This window comes from Strix aluco, chromosome 2, assembly GCF_031877795.1.
Source record: "Strix aluco isolate bStrAlu1 chromosome 2, bStrAlu1.hap1, whole genome shotgun sequence".
NCBI lineage: Eukaryota > Metazoa > Chordata > Aves > Strigiformes > Strigidae > Strix > Strix aluco.
Genome location: NC_133932.1, coordinates 67,021,556 through 67,045,382, shown reverse-complemented (window position 1 = coordinate 67,045,382; position 23,827 = coordinate 67,021,556). Strand labels below are relative to the sequence as shown.

Genomic DNA, 23,827 nt, shown 5'->3' with positions numbered 1-23,827 from the left:
CATCACTAGGTGGAGACATTGCACAGCGCAATGCCAGTGCAGCTCACTGCTGCGGGGTTTCGGGATCCCCACAGCCACTTCCTATGGCAGATGTTATTACTCCCTCACCAACTCTCACCCTGGGACCCCGATCTTTTCCCATCCTCAGTTGTCTGCTCTCTTGGATGTGATCCTCTCCTCAATAATAAGCCAGTTCATCTCCTAATTTAGGTATCCAACTAACTTTATGGCCCAACCCTCCGTAAGTGTCAAACACGCCAAAGTTGATGTTTTTTAAGAAGTGACAGCAGACGGTGCTGGCACATCCTTGGCTCATTTAAATACATACGTGTACCAAGCCATTCAGATCTACGCTGAGGAGCCATATTTTTATGAGAAACTTGGCTTTTCTTGAAGAAGTCAGCATGTGGTCTATTCTCTTCAGTCTCTGAGGAGAATCAAGTCCCATTTACTCTAAAAATATAGGAATTGGAGCCAGATATGAAGCAGAACCAGATGTCACGACCCAGAAGAGAGCGTACACAGATGGTAGGGGGACATATGGCACACAAGATCTTTCCCACTGTGAGTGTCCCTGTCAAGACAGCTCTTTAGCTTTTTCACTATTTGTTCCTGTAGGCAATATGTAGGGGAGTTAACTGCCAATTTTTTTTCTGTTTTAAAGGGACAGATGAATCTCATTTTTTTAACTCCCAAATACCCTGCTTATTTGCCATTTCAGAAGTGGGAGAATTTATAACCTCCTTTACCTGTCTGTAACTCCTTTACTCCTACAAAGATGCATTTCTCCTGTCCCTTCTCCTATGCTCCATTTGAAATTATGTGGTCGTGGCACACCTTACCCAGAAAGTACAGACCTTGTTGATACAGTCTGAGTGTGCTTTCCCACAAGTGAGAGATAGGATATGTGCAGATCACTCGAATTTCTTTCCCAATTCAACTGCTTGTCCAAGTCACCCATTTCCATGGCACACAAGAAACAGTTAGTTATGCATATTTGAAAAACAGAAAACAAACAAACAAACAATATGGATATTAGAAACAATGTACTCAAAGAGAGAAAAAAAATACCTTTTTAAGGACTTGAATGTGCCCCTTCCTATCTTTCAGGGAATTTGTATATATTCACAGTATATAAACTGAGCAAGTGCAAAAGATCAAAATAAGCATTAGAGATTGGAGGAGAGATGAGGCAGCACTGGGGCGTGTTACCATGGTCAGTGCAGGAAAAGGAAGCACTCCCCTCATACATACTGCTGATGAGATAAGGGAAAGAGAGAACATGGATTTTAACAACTGCCAACAGAAATAAAGCCCATCAGGGAAACTGCTTAGTGAAAAATAAAAAATCTAATGAACTAATGAGACAGTGTTCAAATTTCCCCTTCTACTACAGCCACTGCTGTGCTCAAAAAAAATTTACAGCAAGATCAAGTGAGTGGCTGGGGGCAAAAATGAGCCAGAAAAAGAATTTACACATCTAAATCACCTGATCTGGAACAGCAATTCAAAACCAGCCTTTCTTTGGCAGAAAATTCACCTTAATGACTTGAGTGAGCTTCCTACCTTTCTTCAGGGTGAAATACCAACTCCTGACAGTCACCGTCATTGCCAAGCAGAGCTTTAACTCCAGCTGTAAAGCCACAGTAACCCAGGTGCTCTCTGAAAGGAAGTCACACACAAGCTGTACTTTTTAATTGTGCCTCCTGAAGCCCAGAGGACATCAGACTCCTTTTTCCAATCAATTTCAACTTGGCAAGCAATCTTAGAATGGGCTGCGACACAAGTGGTTTGTACTACTTTCTAGTTCACTTTTAGTGACTAATGTTCAGTTTGTCTCAATAAATGCATCAAGTCCTGGTTAATATTATCCCATCTTAAAAGAGAACAAGCATACAAGTCAAATGGTGTACTTTGCCTTTACTCTCAGGAATAATGAGTGTAGGGACGAGAGGATGAAACGCTCCTGTGTTTGTGTGTTGTAGCACCTATGACTAAACCAGAGACTGGCAGTACTCTGGAGTAAAGCTGCTAGCCATTGATTTTACTTACACGTATTCAGAAGCTCTACAATGTAATACATCCTCAAGTATTTCTAGGAAAAAAAATGTCTCTCCTTAGCCCAGGTTTTATAAACATTAACTGTATTCTGCCTGCTTCATCTTCAAGCTAACTGCAGCTATGGAAGGAGGTAGAGTAGTTAAACAACTACCATAGCCTCTGAACAAAAGGCAGAATGGCCTTCCCCCTCTAGCAGAAGGTCAAGGAACCAAGATAAAGGGGAAATGTAAAATCACCTTTGTGCTCTTCTACCTTCTAGGATGCAATACAGAAGTAAATTAAAAGGAAAAAAAGAAAAAGTCAGTCAGGGATGTCCTGTATGGGGCCATCGCATAGACTCCACCAGGTTGTAACAACTCATTGTGGGATTGGGCTCAGAGCACATGCTCCTCCCCATCACATAAGCCTCTATCCATTAATTAATACAGTCATAGATGTGTATATTAAAATGTAAAACAGGCCGTATCTCAGCACTAGCTGCCATAAAGGTAAGAAACTGGGATATGGGAGGAAAATTATGAAAGGAGGTGTCTCCCAGAAAAAAAACTAGCCTCACAGTATGGATGGAAAAATGCAATGGAATTAGAAAATTTGAGACAAGTTAATCCCAAAACAAGAAAGGGATGGGGCAATTTGGAGTGCCAAATAAATTGACAGGAACAAGCCAACAGAAGAAATATATTTATGGTTGAAAAGTAAAAAATGGTGCAGAGAATGCTTTCAATGTATCTTACACCACAAACCATTCCGACTGTCTTCTCTGTCACCATAGACAGACAAGAAACTGAAATGTATCTACTGCATTGTGGTGAACAAATACTTTTTTCACAGATTACATTGCATTTGTCTTTTCCTTCTGAAGCTACCAAGTTTCCAGAAGCAGACCTCTGGCCAACTAATTGTTTGTGGAGGGTTTTTTTTTAATAAAGAGCAATCAGCACATCTGTCTCTATGAGATTTCTTTTATTGTACCACAAAAACCAGTGTGTTTTCCTACGCAACTTGCAAAAAAAAGTTTCCAAGGGGAGAAAACAGAGACAAAATTCAGTTTCAAAATAAAGTCCCATGATAAAAGGATAAGCCACTTCATGCTGCATTCAAGTAGTTAGCTAACAATTAACCACAATAACTGAAACGTTTCTCCCACACTCATTTTCACACAAGCATACTAAAATGCCTACATAATCATACTAAATGTGTTTAAAAGAAAGTATCAGGTAGATAAATGCTAACTCACAATCATCTGTCGTCACTTAAGAGTCTTTAGGAGTTTCATTTAGTGGGAAAATGCTTATTTTGTGTATTATAGCAAACCTCTGAAATGAACTACGAAAAAATTGGCCAGAAATCATAATAGCACATTCACAGAAGAAAGAAAAAATACCAGCACAACTTACTTATCTGTATTACTGCAAATCCTACAGTCATGGGTATATTTTTATTTCAAAGCATATGAAATTAGGAAGTTGAAAAAAAAAACTACCACAGTTTCAACATCTTTTCTTTATTATTTCTCTCATTCTACATGGAAAATAAGAGGGTTCTCTTTTTAAACACAAGTGAAAAAATCTCTGAAGGAAAGTGTAATTTTTCAACACCCTTCTGAGCAAGTCCAAGTCTAAACACAATGTAAAAATTTGACAATAATGATTATCTAAACTCTCTAGGTTCCTAAATTTATTTTTAAAGGTTCCAGCCTAAACGTTATGCATTTCCAAAGAAGACTGAGTCAACATCTACTAGAACAATGGTACCTCATCTGATGGATCTATCCTGTTCTCGGTTTTCATGGCAACATCTCAGAAGTCTCTAGTCAGTTGAGGCTGTGGAAAACTACACAGCTGTGAACACAGCCAGGAGGATGAGACACTGCTCACAAGGAGTATTTGCTAGACCTTCTCCAAGAAAAGGTACCATGTAATGCTATTGCAAATCTTTCACTTTAAACGTATGTTGACCTCCTGGACCTTGCTTTCTCTTCCATCAATACAGCCCAACAAAGAGTACATTCTACAGCATACACACTTCTGAGAACCAGCTGAAAGGAATTCAGTGACAGATGCTATCCTGGCAATAAAGATAATGTAAGAACCTACTTCAGAAAAGAACAAAAAAAGCAAGCAGAATTCACATTTGCATTCAGATGATGCTCTTCAAGGCTGGAGCATGAAAACTCTTGCCACTTCAGACCACCTTGAAAAGGAAGCAGCATGTCGTTTTCTCATGGTGATGCACACAGAACAATGGATTGGGGTCCAGAAATACCAAGCTCCTCCCAAGCAGACTGATACAGCCACAGGCCTCTAATTTTTAATTTCACAAGTCGACAAGATATTATTTCTTGTCATTAGCACTTAGTCGTGTTTCAGAACTGGCCATTTTCCACTCTCTCCAGGATACGCAGCCCAAGCACAGTCCTTTGATAGATTCTCGGTGAACTTCTGTGCTTGGAGATAGCACAGTTGAGACACGGAATGAGAACATCTGATTTCCAGAGTAGCAGCACAGTCTAAAAAGCTTCCCGTTTACAAGAAATCTGAAATATTTTCAGTTTCCTGACCATTTCAACAGACTAAGTTTAGAAACACCCCAGAGAACAGGTATCACAGAATTACTCAACAAATGTCTAAAAAGCCATGGATTCCATTCCATTTGCTGAACACATTTGGTACCAACTGTTCAGCTGAAACATATTTAGTGTTGTGAGGAGTTTTAAATATACCTGCTATGTCATGTATTTCCCCAACTCCTTCAAGAAGCAAGGATAAGGCCTGTTGCTCAGGAGGGGACCCCAAAGCTTGCACAGTGCTGACTCTTGCAGTAATGAGGAAGTCCGACAATCACAGAGAGGTGACAAAAAGAGAAACACAATGACTAAGAAAATGCTGACGACAGAAACAGATTTTTAACTTATCAACTGCAGTTTTCAATTTTAAAAAATAGACTTCACAGCTGCTTCTTCAGTGGATATTGCATTTATATGGACCACGACTATTTAATAGCCTACCACCATCAGTAATGTTTACGTCTCATATCTGTGTGAGACTAACACAACAAATTGTGTCACTATCCAAAACCCAGAACACAAATAAAGTTGCACAGAATTTTTCTTTTGGGTGTAATTTGGGGAAGGGATCAGTAGTTTTTACTCCCTGAAGAAAACGTTTACTTTGTAATATAAAGAATTTGTGTTAGAAAACCCGCATTTCAGAATTACCTTCTCAGTATTATTTTAATAAGTGCACCTTAACTTCCTTTTGCTGCAGAATTGTTCAAAGTTAGGGGTAACAAATACACTTCAGAATAAGACACCTTCTTCCTAGATGGCATTTGATAGCGTACATTTTTCCAGAATCTTGTATTTGCTGAACAAGATTTCTCTGAGAAGTCCCCTTTCCATTGGATAGCTCCATGTTTTTGCTTAATGTACCTGACTGATTCTGGCATGCCTGTGTAGTCCTGTATTTCATCCATTTCTATAAGAATCACTTGAATCCCATCACGGATGAGAGCATTATACATAGCTAGTTGTTGTTCAGAGGTGTCTTCTAACAGGCAGCAACTTGATGTTTCTGATCCCAGAATAATCATCAGTCTTCTGCTTTGCTTAAGGGTTTCATCAGCAACACTGACCACAGCTGTCAGTAATGAAGGAACAATCAACATTTGCATAGAAACTTTAACTGATGTAAAATATTTCTTAATTTTAAAATTGCATATATATGAAACAGTGGCTAGCTCAGAGGACAACTGGTAGGTTTAAGATCTCCACACTGTCATTCGTGATTCATGATCCACTGCATGAAATTACTGATAAAAACTGTTTTCTTCAGTCCCCAGGAGCAGATACGATTCAGAAAAACCTCAAAAATATTATTAACATTGATGAATCCTCATTTGTTCATCACTAAAAAGAAAGTGCAGACCCTCATAACATCAGAATAGAATTTTTGGTAAGAAACCAAAAAAATTAAAAATAAAAAAATTGTCCATTGGACAAATAGAAAAATTATCCATTAAAAATAAACAAATACAGCTTTTTTTTCCAAAAATAGATATATTGTATATATAACCTTCTAACCCGAGAACAATGTGTCAAAAGACAACCTATTAACTCTACTAATTAAAGCATACCTTCTCCTGGTAAGTCATCCCTTCCTAATATAAAGAGATTATATCCACATTGTTGTTCTAAAACATCAGGGAGTATTCTACGAACAAAGGTTTCCAGACGACAGAAACTTCTGTCTCCACTGCTTTTTGCATACAGGACATATGCATCATAGATTTTCCCATCTAAAACAAACACAAATGTTTCTATTAAAAAATTAAAAATCAGCAACATGCCCTTATAGCAAGGTTTCATTTTGGACTGTTTAAAAATAGTAATGGGGGGCTGATTCACCTATCAGACAGAATGTCAAAGCACTAAAATGCTCTACAAATCAAAAGATGATCAGCCACAGAACCTGACTTCTTTTCCCATCACAGGGACAGATGTGCCAGCAAGCAAGCTGGATGCAGGACATGGGATGTGCAGGAAGGAGCCCCCAACCCCAGAGATGCCAGGACATTAAGAAGTGTCCTCTTGCATGACTTTCTTCACCACCTCTCCTGAAACAAACTCAACAGCAGTTATGTCCACTTCTGACTAACCACAAGAGAGGGTGGAAAATGGCAATTCTTCTGTGTAATAATTCTGGCTGGGGAAAGGCCAGAAGGCAGCTGAGGTTTTGAGAGTTAAAATTGCATAATAAACAGTAACAAAGAAACCAAACCAAAATCTGGTTTAGTTCAACAAGATACAAAACATAGTTTCTTTGATTTTTTTTTTTATTAGAACTCTATTAAAGTTGAAATTACTCTTCTGTGAAAGCATTTAGAACAGCCACAAGTAAATGTTAACTATCTCAATGCACGTAATCCATTTACTTTCAAGCTATGGGGAACTTCAGACAGTCTAATTCTGAGCGCTGCCATGCAATATATCTATAATGTTGCACTTACTCCACTTTTTTCACACCTGTCCAATGTATTTGTCTACATCACAGCAATCAAAACACATAAGAAGAATCACAGAATAGAGAACTAGTAGCATTTTTTAGCTTTGGCATGTAAACATCATAACTGACAGGATTTAGAAGGAAAGTATTGAGTAAAAGAGAAAAGTTGGGGGGAAAAAAAAACCAACAAAATTAATCTCTGAGAAAATGAGAGTCCGATTTTCAATATAAATATTAAAGCACGTCTTTAAACAGCTAGTTTACAGGATGTAGCTCTGCTGACACCTATTGATCATCATCAGAGTGACCATAAATCCACATATAAAGAAACTACAGAAAAGCAAAAAGCAACATGCTAATTTGGAAATAACCTCGAGTTCTTTTTGACCTATCTCACCATAACTGCCTTCAATATTATGCAGTACTTACTACCTCAAGTATGATTATGTATTTTACCCATATGACTGAAAAAAATCCCTCCAAAACTGTATTTGTGTGTATCTGCAAATTCCTCAAGGAAATTCCACATACATTCTACTAAATAATCACATTATTGCTTAGAAAAAATGGCAACTGAAAAAAATCAACAGGCTAGTTACACTAACATACCTGGTCACACTCACATACCTTCCTTACTTGCAAAGGCACAGACAGAATTACGGTACCAAAGTACGAAGTCAATCTTGAAAATCTTGTAGATTATTAAAGTAATAAATGTTAAAATTAACAAAGAGACAAGCCCTCCAGTCAGCCACCTTTGTATATCAGGAACTGCACAAAAATATAAAAAGATTGGCTTATAAGTGTTGAATTTGTCCAAATCTGATCTTTCACACAAATGTAATACAAATTTGAGTATCATTTTTTCACTTCCATCTACCTACTTTTTTTTAATAATGATAAATACACTACTATAGTGACTCCTTCCCTATGCACAGGTACAGGTACACATATTGCAAACTGTAATCCACCTGTCTTCTGTCAACATGGTATATGAGCATTTGGTATCACAAGCCCTTCTGGGGAAGTCAAGACAAACACAGGCCTCAAAAATAACAGTATTTCTTACCTCTGTGTTTTAATATAATATAGGATGCAACCTGCCCAAAGGCATTTGAAGCTTGACAGATGAATGGTTGTTCATAATCTTCACTATTCACTTCCGAAATTATTAGTTTCACAGAATGCATAGGGCGTCCGTCGTAAGAAGTTTCCTCCCTATCCAAAAGGCGACAAATAGAGTAATAAAACCACAGCCATTTCTGGGATGGCTTCATCACTTAACAGCTGTGGTATGACAACGGTTGTTTCCATCTGCAAATGGAAACACTTCAGAATAGATGAGCAATTACATTATACGAAGGAAACCCAAACAACAGTCATGCTTCTTAGTGACATTTAGCATAGACATTGGAAAACATCAAGACTTTCTAGTATCTGGAGCTGTGTTTCCCCAGAGGAATATAAGGTTACTATAGGCTGAAGTACAAAAATATACCTTACAAACCTAAGCAAACCCTTGTTACGGGCTTCCCAGCCCCCCTAAGGGTAGGTGGAGAGAGAAATTCCATAATGTGATATGACAAAAGAGGCCCTGGTACAAGGGTGTCATCTTGTGGTAAGCAGTGCTGGGACAGGGAGGACACCAAAGGTGGTGGGTGACCTGCAGCAGACAACACCAACTCACAGTGTAATGCCAGCTGCAGGGCGCACAGTCTAAACTGCTGCTTCACCCCACGGATCACAACAGACTTGTAAGAGCTAAAGCTTCAGGCTGCACCATTAGGAGACACAGGTTATCCCCATACGTTGTACAAGGGCACAAAAACGCTCATTATGCCGCACATGCAGTTAGTCATGTGTACCGTGATGTGTGACTGATGTGCAAACTAAACAACTTTTTAACCACCAGTAAGATGAGGAATACCACTACCTTGTTAACAGTAGATCTCAAATGCAAAATTAACTAACTAGTCTACTTAGCCAAGCACTATTCTTTCCTGAAAACATATTCTAGTTACCATTTAAAATGCAAAACAAAAGCTTGAAATATATCATAAAGGGCATATATAGGACCACATGACTCACTTTCTAAGCAAAAAGTTACACTACTTTGAATACTGTAACAAGGAATGAATGAATCAACATCACTAATGCAAATGACTAATGGTTGCAAAGGTGACCATTGAAGTGCTAAGAAGTACAAAAAATAACATTGCTTTTGTGATATCAATTCAGTGACCGTGTACCTCTGCATTATGGCCGAATTGTTTATGGCATTACAATTCTTTATGACAGTACAATACAAAACTTTTGTATAGGGTTTTCTCTTGGTGAGCACTCAAAGAATTCAGCATTTTAATTCCCCCTTTGTTTTATGATGAGACTTATTTCTCACACCTATATTCTTACTTTGAAGATACCATTCTCATTTCTTCATCAGTTCCTTTGTCATAGATAGTGCTTGAGAAATTTACAAAAATCATCACATTTTTTCTTCATAGTACTACCATGAGACGAGGGTTAACAAAAAACCTGCAATTTTTAGTTCCCAACCTGTCACACCTAAGAAACTTTCAGATTGCCTTCTGCTCCAATTTTAGTTGCGTTTTCAAGTCAGGTTTAACTTCTTCTCTCCTAACTCCATTTAACCTACTTTTCACCCTCACCTTATCTCCCAGTTGCTCTTCTCTTGCTTTAGTCAGTCCAAGTCTGTTTTCCTCCCAAACCCCAACTCATCACTGGAAATCTATCTCCCTTTTCTCCTCACCCCACTAAGCTTCAGTACAGATGTCCTCAACAAAGTCTTCCATTAGCTCTTTCACTGATCTGTTACATTTCTCTAACTTAAGGCTCTTAAACCTGGAAGTCTCAATTTCTCCTTTAAAGCACAGGTTTGACGTTTGACCTCTTGCAACCTTTCAGAGGCAGATGTGAAGGGAAAGGAGAACACAGAAGAAAAAGACAGTGTGAAGACTGTGTGCCTGGACATGCTTGATCCAAAGGAAAGAGGTCTCTGCCAGGCCAGAGCCTGCTCAGTAGAAACTATACTGCAATTATGAGACTGTAAGTCTACAAAACACCTTTTCTCAAGGTCAGATAGTAAGACAGTTTTTTACAATGACCAAAAAGAGCACAATCACATGTGAAGTCCCTGCATCTAGTATGTTTCAAGTTTCTACTTCAAAGCAGAAAGTGAATTGGAGGACGCAAACATTAAAGTTTTTAAAAAGAAAGCTATTTAAGCACGTGAAAAACATTGCTAAATATTTTAATGTCAAAGGGAGAAAGTTCCACTTTTGTTGCCAACATGGTATTTTCTAATCTGAAAATATACTTACTCATAGGGACTTGCAAAAATTCTGCTCATATAAAATACATCAATATACACACCGTTGCCTGTCCAAAACACCTCATAACCATCAGCACCTGTTGTATTGCAATCCACTGTAACCTGTGAGCCTATAAAATTGTATTACAAAGTGAAAAGTTAATTTCCGTTATCTAATTAAAATCTATACAATTCTGTTCACAGACTCCCACACAGACCAGCTAAGGATGGTCCCATACACTTTCAGAAAAGTTATGTAACAGAGGGTCTATATACTCAGTGATCTGCAGGTTCAGAAAGAGAGTGGTAGGATGGAAGAGGCTAAATCCAGGAAGAAGGGGCATCACTTTCCCTGCAGATTCAAAGATGGATCTGTTCTTTGAATCTCTTCCAGAGTGACAGAAAGCAACAGATGTGACAGAGAATCACTTGGGTTCCCTACAATTTTCTTCACATCTGAGAAATTTCCCTAGAACTTTGTAAGCAACATGCCTTGTCTCTTTCCCTCTCACCCCCAAACACTCCTCCTTCAGGAGATCAACACAGAGAAACTGAGTTGGTCACTGAACTAGTTTTTGTCAAAACAACAAAAACAAGAAAACACAGAATGTGGCACTCCTCAAGTATAAATTTTCACTAGAATACAAAATCATATTTTCTTATAGAGAAAACTACTTACCAAGTTCCACTTCAATGGAGTTGTTTCTTGGATAAGATATTTCGGGAGGCTTTTTTGGTGGGCTCACTAACCAAAAGAAAGAAAGTGCTTTTCAGAAAACCTGAGGCAGTTGCAGTCCGTTCTATGCTCTATAACCCAAGCACAACCTAAAAACCCCCTGTCCTATGGACAAGGTTGTCAGCAATTTTATAACAGACATCACTTAATACTTAAAGTATTGTATCTCAAGTAGTCATTACTTCTGACTTGAAGCTAAACTATTCTTCACCCTACCTCTTCCAAAATGTAGCGCCACAAATCTCCACACAGTCCTGGTGGACTGGCTGTTTCACGGCATAAAAATCCTGTAATGTTGCATGTACAGGTGCTGAGAAGGGTATGGGTAAATATCTACAGTATTACTCCTCTACAGCTTGGGATAGCCTGTTGCCCAGCATTCCACAGATACAAACTGGAGCCAAATACTTTCAAAGTGCAATTCATCTATTTTAGGCTTTTACTATTATAAAGGGGAAATTTAACTTCTGTACTGTAGTTAAAGGCCTTACAATTCTTCCCACTACAAGGAAGTACAACACCAGTGGCCCCTTTTAGATGTTTACATTAGGACTAGATAGATGACATTCTGAAAAGTTTATTTCTCTCCACAGGCTACAAAGGGAGAGTAACCAACAGGTGGAGATCTAGACATCTACATTAGAAATGTCTCAGTATGGCTAAAGAAATCCCGACTTGGAGGGTCCCTCAATGAACACACATACCATTTCCAGCTGTCTCAGGCAGGTGTAGGATGTTTTACAGTATTCCCTATCAGATATTCAAAGTTCAAGGAAGTTTCTCCAAGAGCCCAAATTAACAAAAAGAAATCATAAAGCATCTAGTTTGCACTCCCTAGCAAAGCACACAGGATTGCCCCAGATACATCCTTCCCCTCCCCTTCTGAAAACTGTGTCTGCTCCATTGTTTGGACCCAAATCACTCATTTTAGTGTAGACTTGCTCAGCTGGAGTCTTTAAAAATAATTGAGCTGCCTTCAGTCATTTACAGCAAAGGAGTGATATGATTTTGCTTCTGCTGAGTAGTGGAAGCTGAAATTACACTAAGAGAGAAGTTCTAGGGAGAGATTTTAAGACCAGAATGATCATTTCATCTGATCTGACCTTATGTTCCTCATACTTTGTTTATCCACATCATATACATATGACATTATACAAACACAAATTCATATCATATATATACACATATATACATAAATATGTGTGTGTATATATATATATATATAACACACACACAGACAAAACAGGCAAGCACAGAAAGAGATCACTAAATAGCAATGCAAACTATTAGTAAACCTAAAAATATCTTTCATCAGCTGGAATGTAAGAACAGTATTGGTATTTCATACCTTGATATAGCATAGCCTTTTCAGTGATCCATTATCAATCTCATAATGCTGTGCTAGCAAAGGAGTTTTATAGTTTTTGTTGTGCTGGTGGCCCCCCAACATAAATCAGGGTGAACTGAGCTAGATACACAATATCAGAGATCAGCAGTTCTTGTGCTGAGGAGCTTAAAACCAAAAAGAGACAAAGGTTTGAAGGAAACAGATGGGACACACAGTCAAGATACTACTATAATTTGGGCTGGTTTAGTTTGTTGTTCTTACATCAAGAGGATAATGTAAAAGAAAGATAAGTAAGATGAGCAGGATAGAGGGTGCAGCTACAGCAGAAAGTATTGTGCCTACAAAGCCTTAGAGAGCAGCTGTTTAGGGACCTTGGCAGCTGGTCTGGCAGCAAAGCTTTGACATACCACAACTCTGAACAGGGGAACGGATCTTCAACATGGCGGCAACAACAGACAAAATATATAAACTCTCAGCCATTATTTCTTTTCCTCATATTTAGGTGAAAACTAGTACCCCTAAGCTTGTCTGTCCACAAATTGGCGTCTTTTAGCTTTAGTCTTTAGAAACTTGGACAAATATTTGGTCATCATTAAGAACACAATCACAATGAGACCACCTACTTACCTTCTACGGTCAGACTGATGTCTCGTGAAATGTTATATTGTTTTCCATTGTAGGTATATGTTGTTTCACATGTATAGTTTCCTCGATCATGTACAGTCACATTGAAAATTATAAGATCACTGTTTGAGAAGGCAAACCTTTTCCCTTCCAGCAGCTGGCAGTCCTAAACGTGTGAAGAGAACTGTTAATTCTTATCACTATCTCATATAGTGATATGAATTCATGTCACTATCATATGGAAACATGGTTTATCTCTCTCTAATGCAATCTGAACTTTCAATGGACCACAGAAAAAGAATGGATGCCTTGCAGAGGCTGAGGAAGAGCGAGGGCAAAACATTTTGGCTCTGAGTTTTTAATTCAAAGACACTCCAGCTCATTTCCTATACAAACCAACTTTCAATATTAGAGAAATAAAAAAGTGAAATGCAAGTGTCAGGATTTGTAAAAGTATTCATTAATGATTAATCACTCCACAATTAGGCTTAATTTTTTCAAGTACTTAAATACTCTTGGTACCATATGGACTTCAGGGGCATGAGGCAGGAACGCTGCAGAAGGCACTACATTCTTGTAACAGAAAGAACCTTTAAATAAGCATGAACAGTATGAAATGGCATTTATTTAATGGAACAATATTGAGCACATAATGGATACGCCATCTCTCACAAATGACATACTAAATCTCTTTCCGCACAGAAGAAATTCTCAACAGTGCTGTTTGCTAGCAGGTTAAAAGATGCCACCTGGTGGATACGTGGGTCAACGTCTCTCCTACATCTAAACTGAATTTCTTAATCAAAAAACCTGTATACACCTTTAAAAGATAAAAAGTCTTCATCTTCTTCCAATATGTTTTTAAAGCATTTTTCTCACATTTACAATAACTCCTTTGGTTTTTCTCCTACAATTCACAAACATCAGTGATTTAGATTTTAAATAATGGACAGTTACAAGACAGTACAGAACACAGCATTCTCACCTTATACCAATGAACAGGCTGAAAATTCTTCTCATTCCTGAAATGATCCAAGTGTGGACACACAACCTTTGCAGATGATAATGTGAATATCACCTCCTCCACAGCAAATTTTTCATTTAAGCATAAACCATCAATCCTCTCAAAAACTGTTACTTTTGTAAACATTTTCCTGCAGCTTGTCAAATTCCTGCAATTAATGTAACGTAATTAAATAAAACTATTTGGAATATCTTCCCACTCAAAAATATATGGAATTCTTTTTGGAGAAGAAAGAGAGGATGAGAAGTTTACAGTTTCTCCAATAGATTTACTTATGTCTACTAGTAAAAAGAACCCCAAATCAGACTTACTTTCCCCAACCTAAAGTTAGTTTTTGTGAACACACTCTCCCTTCTTCATCAGTATTTCTCTTACCCCCCAAATTCTACTTGCTTTCTAAAAGTTATTCCCTTTGCAACTCATTTCTAAAACAACATAATTTTGTTTTAACTTTCACCTTATGACACATTCATAATCTCCAGAATCTTCTAACATTGCAGGAAGAAACCAAATTAAATTCTTCTGCTGATGAATTCTAGAACGTTTGTCTCTAGGCACAGCTGTCTGGTTACCAACTTTATACCATGTTAAGTTGTAGTCTCCACTTTTCAAGCTCTTTTCCAGTGAACATTTAATAGCAAGAGGCTGCCCGTCAGGCACAAGACTTTGCCTCAACATCACACTATAGGCTTCACATTTCTCTAAAGGAAAGAGATAAACATTAAAGAAAACCTCAAACACTGTAAAAGGATGTACTGAATTAATTTTTGTTAACGTTTACAAAGTTCATTGGAGTTTTCATCTCCATTCTCAAGACATCTATTAAGAACACAATTATAATACTTTATCTTTACAGTTGAGAGTACCACTCAGTGATATACAGATATAGTTATGTCACTGAAATGAAATGCTGGTTTTTTAATGCAAAATTTACACTCAGTAGACTCTCTTTGTTTGTAACAGACTACCATTTGTATGTTTCAGTTCAGATGCAAATTACTAAAGTACTTGTATTTCTCCAGTGTGTTTCATGTGGATGTACACAAACATACACATGCACACACAAATTTCACATTTAATGTCTTTGTTAACTTCACTTAACTGTAGTCAAAGTAAGTCTTCAAGACAGACTATGCCTTCCATACCCAAATGTCCTAAGAGGACACTGGAGTTAAAACTGCTGTTGCACAAATATTAAGCTTGCTATGGAAACTGCAACTAATCCTTCATTTTATGAGCATTTAGAGAGGAATTATTACAAGCACTTACCAATGAGCTCATTTTCTCTCCTCCTGACCCAAGGAGATTCATACAGGAAAAGAACACCACCATGAGATTTTTAAATTTTTTTGTCAATATGACAAGAAAGGCACCAACTCTGGATGCCATGGTCACATCCCTGAGTCAGTAATATATTTATCTAAAATTCCTTTTTTCTTTAGAATGTAAGAACAGCCACACAGAGTCATGTAAGTGTCTGTCTAGCCCAAAACCTTGTTTCTGATAACAACCAGTGTCAAGCATGTAAGAAGAGAGTTGGACACAACACGTAGAGTAATACTTTGCTTTTGACCCCTTTCTTTCCTCTTGTGTTCTGCATGAAAAACCATTCATTGGCTTTTATCATTTCTCTGGGTATCATGTATTTCTTGTTATGAAAAATGGGAAAGCAGACTTCCCCTCATCTGCCTAGTCTATGGTATTGACAATTTTATAGACCTCCATCACATCATGCCTCAGTCATCTCTTTACCTCAGAGTCCTCATTCATTTAATGACTTCTCATATGGAAGCCATCCCGTATCAGACAACACTGTCACTCATCCCTGTACCTCTTCTGATACAGTCTTTCCGAGATGGAATGACGAGAATTGCAGAGTTCAACTGGTGCACATTCACCATGGGGTTATTTGAAACGCCCTGCTTGCCACTCTACCTCTTCCCAAAAATTCTGCTTTTCAGACCACTGCTGATGACAGAGCTAATCCTTCCAGAGAGCATCCAGAGATGTCAAAGTTGCATTTTTCCCAAGTGGTTATTAACTAACTTAATGCTCACATCACACACATACAGTATACATCCTTCTGCTATACATGTATGACCCCTCCACGCCCCTCCACATCCATTTGATTTTACTTATTGACATTCTATCTCTAAACCATTCAATATCCAGACATCCTCTTCATAGTGAGCATTAGTTTTAACTACCAAGGGATAATTTTGTATCATCCACAGTTCTCACCACCTTACTACAAATCTTTTCCAAATTACTTATCAAAATATTGAATTGCTCAGATATCTGTACTGAATGCCCCAAAATAACTTTGATGGTTATGAAATCCTGGGGCCACAGGAACTGATAACCCTTTTCTGCCACTAAATGCTAATATTCTGAAATAGTGTCATTTTTTTTACACACTTCTTGCCTCAGTTTCTCTGAAATCCCCCTCCCCCAATGCCTTCCATTATTTCCATGGAGCAGGAAAGAATTACAAGGTACACACATAACTAAAGAGACAATAAAACTCCCTGCTACTGGGGGGAGGGCAGCCAAATAATCACCTTTCCATATGACTACTTAGCCAAAACCAGACTATCCAATGGATTTGTGAACCTTGCAGCTTGTCCATCCATAGGCAAAAAAAAACAAACCAAAACAGAATCATTTCCAACCAAATGGTTTGCTAGAAACTCAAGGAATGGAAATTCATGAAGTTTTTAAACAGTCTGGCACTGCTGCAAGATGGAATGACAAGATTACGACAGCATTTGTACCACCTGAAATATTTTAAACATGAACTGGATTGCTGGTTGACAGCTGCAGGGCAGAAACAAGCAGTTGCAACTGAGTAGCCTAGCAATTTTACAAAAATCTAGATGTTATTGTCAAATGGCCATATTTTCCAATATGAAAAAAATCCTAGAGACACATTCCGTAAAGTTAAAACTACAACTCATTTCATCAGTTTATACACCAGAGAGTCGTGCTGCCATTCAGATGGACCTCAACAGGGTGGAGAAGTGGGATGACAGGAACCTTGTGAAGTTCAGCAAAGGGAAACATGAAGTCCTCCATCAGGTGAGGACCAGGCACCAGCACATGCTGGAGACCATTCAGCTGGAAAGCAGATCTGCAGAGAACACTGGCGTCCTGGTGGACAACAAACTGACCATGAGCCAAAGCAACCAAGGCTCTCTCACGGCAAAGGTGGCTAACGATGTCCTGGGCTGCATTAGGACCTGGTCGAAGGTGATCCTTCCCCTCTGCTCAGCACTGGTGAGGCCACATCTGGAGTACTGCGGCCAGTTCTGGGCTCTCCAGTGCAAGAGAGACATAGATTTACTGGAGAAAGTCCAGCACAGGGCCACAAAGATGATTAAGGGAGTGGAGCATCTCTCACATGAGGAGAGGCTGAAAGAGCAGAGACTGTCCAGCCTAGAAAAGAGAAGGTTTGGGGAGCGTATGGGTGGATCTTACCAATGTGTGTAAACACCTGGCGGGAGGGAATGAAGAACCAAGAGCCAGACTTTTGCCAGTATTGCCCACTGACAGGACAAGAGGCAATGAGCACAAACTGAAACACACAAAATTCCATCTGAACACAAGAAAATACTTTTGTACGGTAGGGTGATCAAACACTGGAACAAGTTGCCCAGAGATGTCGTGGAGTCTCCATTTGTGGAGACATTCAAAATCCAACTGGACACAGTACTGGGCAACCAGATCTAGCTGACCCTGGCGGGGGGTCAGGGAGGTTGGACTAGATGATCTCAAGAGTTCCCTTCCAACCTAAATGATTCTGTGATAAGGTAGTACATAAAATATCACATATTCCATGTTTCATAGGTTCCTGCTTTTAGGACTGTTTAAAAGAACTCATTGGCATGCACATAACTTTGACTTTTACAGTGATTTTCACAGAAAATTAGTATTACTTGTGTGAAAAAGTACGTTTTAGAACAAGACCTTCTATAGCCACCAATAAACTTACCTGCAATAATTAAAGACAGAAATGCTGTTGTGATATTACATGAAAACAACGTTCTTGCTGTCATGTTTCCCTGCAGAAATGGAAATAAAATCTTTAATTCATGGTTTCCAATATAGACTTCCACAGTTTAAAGTCAATGTTTGCATTACACAGTTAATACAGGAATTACAGAGTTAATACAGGACACGGGAAATAAATGAATTGTCTTTGGCTTATTTTGAGCATGTTACCTGCTTGTTTTACCTGACAGCTCCTAATTATTATACCAGAAGAAAAAAATGAGCAAAGGTTTCCTATTCAGCCTGTCAAGCACTCAGGATTTTTTTACATCTGTAGCACACTCCTCCCCGCTTCTTGCTTTCCCAAGCTACAGTCTTAGTCTAACTGTCCCTTAGATGGAATCTGATTTCATATTTCCGACCATCTTTGCCACCCTCTTCTGTATCATTTCCAGTTATGCCACAGCCTGTCTGAGGTGGGGAGGAGAGAAAAGAACTCTGCATACAGTCTTCAAAACATAGGTACACTATGGATTTATAAACTAAAACAATAAATTTTTCTGTGTTTTTTCCTAATACTTTCTAACAATCTATTTGTTCTTTGAGTACTACTGAGTATTGACCTGATCTTTCCATGGGCCTATGTAGTAAAATCCCAAGATCTCATCACTGATTGTTAAAAATCAGGTAAACCCAGTCAGCCACTAAGCACATGACATTAGGATTTTGCCCGTGTGTTTTCATTTTAGATTTTCTTTACAACAAAACTGCTGTTATTACCCAGTCATTCACTATCATGACATCCTTCTGCCATCTTTGCAATTAACACCTCCATGTTCTAGCCTGAATAGCTTTGTATTGTTAGCAAATACTGCCACTGCAACAGTTTCTCTCTGTCTAGATCATTAAATATATATGCTGAGCACAAGAGTTGTTGGAACTCCAGTAGTAATCTTCCTCCACCTGAAGAACTGATCATTTATCTTTTACCTATTTATTTATACATGTGAGAATAAATACATTATGGCAGTCTGGCTTCACTGAGAGACTCTGCTGAATGCCTTTTGGAAATTAAGGGAGATTGTATGAGCCATGTCCCCTGTATCCAATGTGTTCACATACACGTGTACGATTCTAACACAATTCCAGTATTTGAGAGCCATGACTTCCCTTTACAAAACTCACTGTTGACTCCTTCCGTACACAATTTATTTCATTTCCACTGGTTCCAATCTTTAAATCAGTTTCTACCTGCTGCAGATACCAGGCTCACCAGTCTCTATTTTTCTGGCTCTCTTTTGATCACCCAAGGAGGATAAAAAAAAACATTTATCACTTTTTTTAGCTGCTTTAAATGAGACATTTACAACAAGAGAACACAAGAGTTAGTATCAACCAGTCATGGTGCTTTGTTCATTCTGTAACTGCCTTTTACAGACTTTTCAATTTGAGTCAGATCCTTCCATGGAAGGTTAGCCATAAGAAAAGGTACTGGCACTGAAATCCATGCTCTTCCAAGATGAACACAAATGCAAAAAAAATTTTTTTTTCCCTTGCTATATTTGGATCTTCCCATAGCCCATCCCATGGGGATTTTTTTATACCCGAATGACCTATTTGCTCTCAGGACTCTTTGGTAGGCTTCTTATCCCTAACGTGTTTGGAGAAGGATCGATTCGCTGCATGCCTCTGACTGGTTGTTCCTTAACTTGGCCTGCCTTACTGCTTTTTTTCTATTCAGCCTACCACAGTTTTTACAGCACTGTGAAAGGACAAATGCAATTATTCAAACTGAGCAGGAGAACCCCACCCTGTTGTGAAGAATCTTTAGCTGATCACCAATTTCTACAGTAGTCAAAGATGACACTTCCGCCTGCTGTGTCTGTCTTCACCAAATTGACTCAGAAACGTGCCAGATACTGAGTCATCCACACTTCTTGCAGTGCCTGCTTTCTTCCTCCTTCCCCTTTTCTTCCCCCCCTCCCTCATTGCAAATTTCCGTTCGAATTACCGGGCAGGTCTTTTCTTGCCTAGCTGTAAGAAAGAATGAGTCCCCACAAGAATGCTGAGTATAAAAATAAATATATAAAACTTTAAAATCACTAGAGGGGGTTTATGTGTGTTTGAACAAAAGCTCTAACTTTTTTCACTATTGTGACGGACAGTAACTCTTAAAATCTCCAGTTTTAAATTTTAAAGAAGACGCAAATATTATAATGAAAATCATTTAAAGAGAAAATGGGACTGAATAGACTCCACTTATGACCAGGTATTTTCTTTATGACCTCTCTGAATCACTGTTTTGTCATAAGCTCTGTTCCATTACAGCGTTACCTTAGTCTACTGTTGTCTCACACATGCTCTCTCAAGCAGCTTTTTGCCCCATCAGTAGATTCAGCAGTAGTACTTTGCCATGTTCTGAAGGAAAGTCTTGCAGAATCCTGCTTCTCTATAAATTCAATGTTCATTCTATTTAAATTTATAACTTGCTCTTTTGCCAACATGGAAGACCCGCAAATATATATAGCCCTGTGTAAAAGCAGACACAGGAACTGCTCTGAGGAGCCTCCTCCTTATCTCTAATTTTTCATGATGAAAAAACTTCCATTTTTATAGAAGGTATACCCAATAGCAAAGTTAGCCTCTGCTCTGTGCATATGCATTCATACAAATTGTGATGAAAATAACAAATGTATGACTACAAAGTCAAATGCAAATGTTTTTCCTACCACCTTCCGCCACGATAAACAACTAAATTTATCCCTTTTTTCAGCCATTTTGTCCACATCTTGAGCCTGCAATCGACCTGTGGAGCTTTACCACTCAGGAAAGAATTCAGCTGGAGTTAACTTTGCCCAAATTTTCCAGAGGGGAAAAAATTCCATGTATCCGAGGCCATGTCCATAAAGTTTCACCCTGAAAGGAAATATCTGTATCAATTTAAGATTAAAAAAAAAAGGACAAGCGTCTGAAAGGTCTTCAATGATACACACACCTGAATTACAATCACAGCATCCATGACAGCACATAGTAAAGCACAGTTCTCATTAAAATCTGTTATTAAATTAGTACAGCCACCTTCTCCTCTGCTCTCTAGTCCTTTCGAAGTTAGCTTATTCAATTAAAAGAAAAAAACTAGTTTCATCAGAACTTTGAAGAATCATGGCTTTCACTACTTTTTGCACACTTGTGGCACTTTTTCTTTCAATGTTTTATTCAAAAACACTAACAGATTAAAGCATGCAACAGTCCTGTTCTCAGAATTGAGAGAACTGACAAAAAGCCAGAGTATCACACCACTTCTTTTACATAAATCCATGATCATTGTAAATCATAAATATATATATATATTCGTACTACCTTAAACGTCTCTATTAACTGCAAGGTACGCCATACCTCTTCAAGAGAACTTACTCAAGTGTCTCGCTTTTGATCTAGAAAAAAATGATTACACCAAATCCATACATTCCTGGGTTGTTGGGGCACACCTAACCGGTGCCGACGCACCGGGTTACCCCGCCGCTGGGATGTAGTTATGGAACTGAGACTATCTCGGTAGTCGCTTTTCTGTGACTCGCTGTCATCCCTCGCCAGGTACGGCAGGAAATCATTTTTCAATAGTCTTCATTTAAATTCCTCCGTATTCCCGGAAGCATTCAGGTGAAAGGGGCTGTAGGAACCCCGCTCCCAGCCGCCGGCCCGGGGAAGCCCCGTGGCTCCGCTCCCGGGCCGGCGGCCGGCGCTGAGGGCAGGCGGCTTCCCCCGGGACTGGCCAACGCCCCGGGGAATCCCCGCCGCTGCCTACCTGCCTGCTGCGCGGCTGCCGGCGCGGCCCGGCCCGGCGGGGGCAGCCCCCGCCGCCGTCTCCTAGAAAGCCCGGGCGGCCCGTGAGCCGCGGCGCCGCTGCCGGCCCTCGCCCCGTCGCACGGGCAGCTCCTGCCGGCCAGGCCTCACCCTCCCCCGCCTGCCGCTGGCAAACCCGGGTGCCCGCGCGGCGCCGCGGTGCCCCGCGTCACGGCCGGGCCGGGCCGGGCTGCCTCGCCTCGCCTCCCCGCCCAGGCGCAGGGCGGCAGGTGTCCCGGCGCACGGATTAAACCCAGGCTGCGAAAAACAAGGAGTTTGAGCAAGAGCCGCTTTCTGTTGAAAAAGGCAGGCGGCGGCGCCAGGCGAGGCGGCCGCTTCACTTCACCCACCGCCTGAGCCGCCATCCCCCAGCCCTTCGCAGCCGCGGCCGGGACTCGGCCTCCGCCCCAGGGCAGGCGCGGGGGGAGCCGGCAGGAAGTCCTGCAAGGAAGGACTGCAAGATCAGGGGTGACGGACTTTTTTTTTTTTTTTTTTTTTTTTTTCCTCTGTAGTACGGGCAGCTGCAGCTTCCCTAGTTGAAGAGACCATGTCACTGGAAGAGAAAGATCCCCTCAAGACTGTGGAGCATCTCAGAGATTTCAGCTGTTTTATTTGCTTCTTCAATAGGCTACTTTGACAGCTTGGTCTCAGTTCCCCAGACTGCCACATGGCACTGAGATACTTGGCTCTGAAGCTTGAACGTACGAGTTTAATCTTACCCCTGTACTCGGCACTGGTGAGGCCGCACCTCGATTACTGTGTTCAGTTTTGGGCCCCTCACTACAAAAAGGACATTGAATTACTCGAGCGTGTCCAGAGAAGGGCAACGAAGCTGGTGAAGGGTCTGGAGCACATGTCGTACGAGGAGCGGCTGAGGGAACTGGGAGTGTTTAGTCTGGAGAAGAGGAGGCTGAGGGGAGACCTCATCGCCCTCTACAACTACCTGAAAGGAGGTTGCAGAGAACTGGGGATGAGTCTCTTTAACCAAGTAATAAGCGATAGGACAAGAGGGAATGGCCTCAAGTTGCGCCAGGGAAGGTTTAGACTAGATGTTAGGAAGCATGTCTTTACAGAACGGGTTGTTAGGCGTTGGAATGGGCTGCCCAGGGAGGTGGTGGAGTCCCCATCCCTGGAGGTGTTTAAGACTTGGGTCGACATAGCGCTGAGGGATATGGTGTAGTTGGGAACTGTCAGTGTTAGGTTAATGGTTGGACTGGATGATCTTCAAGGTCCTTTCCAACCTACGTGATTCTGTGATTCTGTAATCCCATTTAGCCCCTAAGTGTTTACCTGCAACCTTCACAGCTACTAAGTAGCCCTGACCTTTTCTAGAGGTTACTTAGCTTGTGGCTGTTCTGAGAACAGTATGTTCACTACATTTTGGTGTTTCTTAGTTCTTTGTTTCACTTGCACACCAATGCTGGCGTCAGAGTTCTTCAAAGTAGAAGTTCTTCAAATGTAGCGTGGTGAACACAGAATCGGATATGGGCGTTTTTAAGGCTGCATTGTCACTTAGGTGTTGACTATCTTGACTAACTACTAAAATAGATAGTAAGGTAGAGGAAAGCTCTTTCTTAGGTTCCTTCCAAAGCAGGCAGCAATCATGGACCTTTTAGAATTATCAAGGTAGGTGTTCTCATTATTGTTAAAATACGTCATTATCACCTTTGCTAAGGAAATTACAAGTATTCTGCAAAAACTGTGGAGAATAATCCAGACATGTCCTGCTCCTTCCATCCTTATTTTTCATTCCACTTTCTGGTATTATTGTATTTACCAAACAGAAACATGTTCAAGCATCCCACCCACCACGTGGTAGCCACAGATAAGCAAAAATGAGAGATTACACCCTGCTATGCCTGCATAT

General features: G+C 39.9%; 1 protein-coding gene across 3 annotated transcripts; it reads right to left on the bottom strand.

Moving 5' to 3' along the window:
• Nucleotides 1-3,549: 3,549 nt before the first annotated feature.
• Nucleotides 3,550-22,056, bottom strand: LOC141919470 (interleukin-1 receptor type 1-like). 3 transcript variants are annotated; one of them, XM_074815117.1, is made up of 12 exons: nt 21,923-22,056; nt 20,847-21,033; nt 18,119-18,188; nt 14,585-14,828; nt 14,089-14,275; nt 13,107-13,269; nt 11,075-11,140; nt 10,406-10,526; nt 8,134-8,282; nt 7,692-7,835; nt 6,196-6,357; nt 3,550-5,699 (listed from the first exon to the last, which is right to left on the bottom strand). In XM_074815117.1, exons 2-12 carry the CDS (start codon nt 20,892-20,894, stop codon nt 5,308-5,310), a joined length of 1,746 nt encoding a protein of 581 aa, XP_074671218.1. In that variant the 5' UTR covers nt 20,895-21,033; nt 21,923-22,056; the 3' UTR covers nt 3,550-5,307. The 3 variants fall into 3 exon arrangements, with proteins under 3 accessions (XP_074671218.1, XP_074671219.1, XP_074671220.1); XM_074815118.1 differs by having other exon boundaries at nt 20,850-21,033; XM_074815119.1 differs by lacking the exon at nt 21,923-22,056 and having other exon boundaries at nt 20,452-20,884.
• Between the last annotated feature and the right edge of the window lie 1,771 nt (nt 22,057-23,827).

Excerpts from the sequence above, each read along its gene's own strand:
- LOC141919470 (XM_074815117.1), bottom strand. The coding sequence starts at position 20,894 with ATGGCTGAAAAAAGGGATAAATTTAGTTGTTTATCGTGGCGGAAGGTG. Across the intron at positions 13,270-14,088 it reads AGCCTGTTCATTGGTATAAG|GACTGCCAGCTGCTGGAAGG; the intron begins GTGAGAATGCTG and ends TCACACGTTTAG. Across the intron at positions 5,700-6,195 it reads GGATGACTTACCAGGAGAAG|CTGTGGTCAGTGTTGCTGAT; the intron begins GTATGCTTTAAT and ends CATTACTGACAG.